The sequence below is a fragment of the Chelonoidis abingdonii genome, chromosome 1 (genome assembly GCF_003597395.2).
Source record: "Chelonoidis abingdonii isolate Lonesome George chromosome 1, CheloAbing_2.0, whole genome shotgun sequence".
NCBI lineage: Eukaryota > Metazoa > Chordata > Testudines > Testudinidae > Chelonoidis > Chelonoidis abingdonii.
In genome coordinates this window covers 312,657,469-312,660,696 of record NC_133769.1, presented here as the reverse complement: position 1 = coordinate 312,660,696, position 3,228 = coordinate 312,657,469, and the positions used below count along the sequence as shown (strand labels likewise).

The 3,228-nt window shown below is 41.4% G+C and overlaps 1 protein-coding gene across 1 annotated transcript in view; it reads left to right on the top strand.

Annotated features, from left to right (window-relative positions):
• LCP1 (lymphocyte cytosolic protein 1) overlaps positions 1–2,650 on the top strand; it is a 43,225-nt gene extending 40,575 nt beyond the window's left edge. Inside the window, exon 16 of the mRNA XM_032790654.2 lies at positions 1,128–2,650. Within this exon, the coding sequence (XP_032646545.1) occupies positions 1,128–1,260 (133 nt within the window). The 3' untranslated portion in view covers positions 1,261–2,650. The remainder of the gene's footprint in view (positions 1–1,127) is intronic.
• Positions 2,651–3,228: the final 578 nt, after the last annotated feature.

Genomic DNA, 3,228 nt, shown 5'->3' with positions numbered 1-3,228 from the left:
GTGACCAGGAACCCTAAAAATCCTGGTTGGTGGCAGCGATATCAGATCCAAGCTGGGTATAAGCTTGGGGGAGGTTCACAGTAAGCACCCAGATTTTGTACGCTAAAGTCCAGATTTGAGACAGACGTTTACCACACTAACGGATTCACTTCTTCTCTAGTGTTTGGAGGCACTCTGATCTGATAGTGATGGAGGGCTATAATAGTCCATAGATAGAGAGAAGCTTATTGAATACTCTGTCTTCAATTGTTGCCTCACATACCTCTAACTCCATCTTCAGTCCCTTCTGGTTTGGCTTCCAGCCTCTCTGCTCCACTGAAACTGCTCATAGCTTGGTCTCTAACCTGTTCCTTGCCAAATCTCAGGGTCTCAAGGCCATTCTCATCTTCTTTGACCTTTCCTGCTGCTTTTGACACTGCAGATCATTCCCTCCTGCTTCCCAGCTTATCCTCCCTTGACTTTTCCAACACTTGTTCTCCCTGGCCATTCTTTTTGCATTTCTTCTGGTGTGTCCCCTTCCTCCATTCTGCTATATCCCATGTGAGTCCCACAGGTCTCTGTTCCCTCCTCTTCTCACTCTACCTTCTATATCTGGGTGAACTCATCAACTCATAAAACTGTACTACTATCCGTATGCCAATACCTCACAAATCTACCTTTCTACTTCTGGTCTGTCTCCAGCCATCTAATATTGAATCTTGGATACACTCTCCAGCATCTGGATCTGGACATCTTGCCACCACCTTAAATTTAATTATCAGAGGGGTAGCCGTGTTAGTCTGGATCTGTAAAAAGCAACGAAGAGTCCTGTGGCACCTTATAGTCTAACAGTTGTATTGGAGCATAAGCTTTCGTGGGTGAATACCCACTTCGTCAGATGCATGCTTATGCTTCAATATGTCTGTTAGACTATAAGGTGCCATGGGATTCTTTGTCGCTTAAATTTAATATAGTTCAAACCAAACTCATGATCTTTCATCTGAAACCTTGCATACTCTCCCATTCTCTGTCACGGTTGAACTCACCTCCAGTCTACTGTTTATCTGTATGAAGCACAAGAAGTTGTTAAACAAATAGATTACTAAGGTTGTTTCTTACATTTCTTTTAATTTTTCCCCCCAATGTAGATATGCCATCTCCATGGCAAGAAAAATTGGAGCAAGAGTCTATGCCCTTCCAGAAGACCTGGTTGAAGTAAAACCCAAAATGGTCATGACTGTGTTTGCTTGCCTTATGGGAAAAGGAATGAAGAAAGTTTAAGCCATAAAAGACTGATACTCATGACTGGTATATGCCCCCTGACTCCCTCAGACCTGATGTTCCTCATAGACTCAGCTATCAAGGAAATATGCAGATTTGGTACTTACCAAAGCATGAATGCTAGACAAAGTTCCAAATCATACAAAAGATGACATGCATATCCAGCAAAACAATCTACCATATTCTGTATGGAACAGCAATGTGCTTGATTTCTTTGCCACATTATCCCCTTTTCTAGATGTAGCCTTTTCTGCTTCCTGAATATGTTTCCAAACAACACGAGCTTTACACGTGCTGATATTAATGGCTGTCCAGGTCATTGTCTGGAGGTCACCTGGCATTTTTGTTTTGGGAGCAGGATCAGGTTATACACCTTTTTCAGGATTGTGAAATGTTACATTAACTCTGTTATGGGTGTTCACGCTTGTGACATTTACGCTACGCTTTCCTTCAGCTTGTACCTGGACCTACGAAAGAGATTTCCTTAAGCCAATGCAGGTACTGCATAGTGTCCTTATCAGTGTTTATTTTTCTGTGATAGTAAAATCCACTTTGTTGGGAAACTCTCGTGGCAACAAAAGTGCCAATTAAGGACCCTATTGTGGCGCCCTTATTCAGACTAAATAGTACTTTACACCATGAGTAGTCCCAGTGATATCGGTGGCATTACTTGCAGAACATGACATTAATCATTGAATAAAATGCTGGCCCTCAGAGCATCCTAATTCTGTGAGACCTTCACAGCCCATGTTGTGCAAGATGATCATTCATTTTTATTTTATGACAACCTTTAAAACAAAGCAAGAACATCCTTAAAATGAAATCTGTGCCAAAGAACTTAAGGAGAGCTCTACTCACGTAGTAGCATCCATTCAGCTGGGACCAGAGTGAACTGAACATAAGGCCACATAGTGACAGATTCATTTATCAAATAATAATTCAGCCCTGCTAACAACTTCGAACAGGCTTGCAGACAATACAAGGTATGCTACTGAGCACAGAAGGGGCCATGCCCAGATTAAGCAAGGCAATTCAGCATGTACTTATCTTAATTAGGCACATGCTTAAGTGCTTTACGGAACTGGGGCCCATTTCCTCAACTGGGGTAAAAAAGCATAGCTCACATTAACTTCAACATAGGTCTGTCACTTTACTCTAGCTGAGGATCTAGCCCTATCTGTTTAGAATGAAATACATTGCACTGAATCTATTCTTTGGCATGTGGTATTCATTGTTATGCTCATTAAGTGCATTCTACTGTAGTTCAAATGCAAAAAAAGTGAGTTTTGCCTTAATGCACATTCTTTCCCCCTGCGAAATTGCCTTAATGAAGAATAAATATACAGTGATGAGAAAAGCCTCTCTAAATAAAACAGCCTATGAGTCAAAATTTAAGGCTTTTCCTTTCAATGATGTATGTGCTAATGATGTGACCAGTACTGTATGCTTGTGCAACTGACACATACAGATTTTAAAACAAACTCATGGGACTCAATATATGTAGACTTGTATGCTGGCGTTGTACATCATTATATAATCCACCACTCCATATCGTCACCCTTTATGGACACTTTACTGCTTTGTTTGTTTTGTAATGGAAATGTGCTGTGGGGTATAGAATATTGATTAGAAAGGCTAGATTCTGCCGCCCGTATTCATCGTGAGTAGTAACTTGCTCCTGACCAGATTCTGCTCCCTTGCTCGTATTGAGTAATACCTCACTCTCTGCGTGGGCCCAGTGACTTCAGTGAGACGGTTTGCATGGTAAGGCATGGAGCAAGGCTGTAAGGATAGCAGAATGTGGCCGTTTGTGTTTAGTTCTTTTGATTGGAAAGGGAATGCTGACAGGATCAAGTGCAACTCAGTGCGAGTAAGGGTTGCAGAATCTGGCCCTAACTGTACAGTAAAGATTTTGAAAGGCATATAATCCCATGGTACATTTAATTATGTCATGATACCATCCCATTG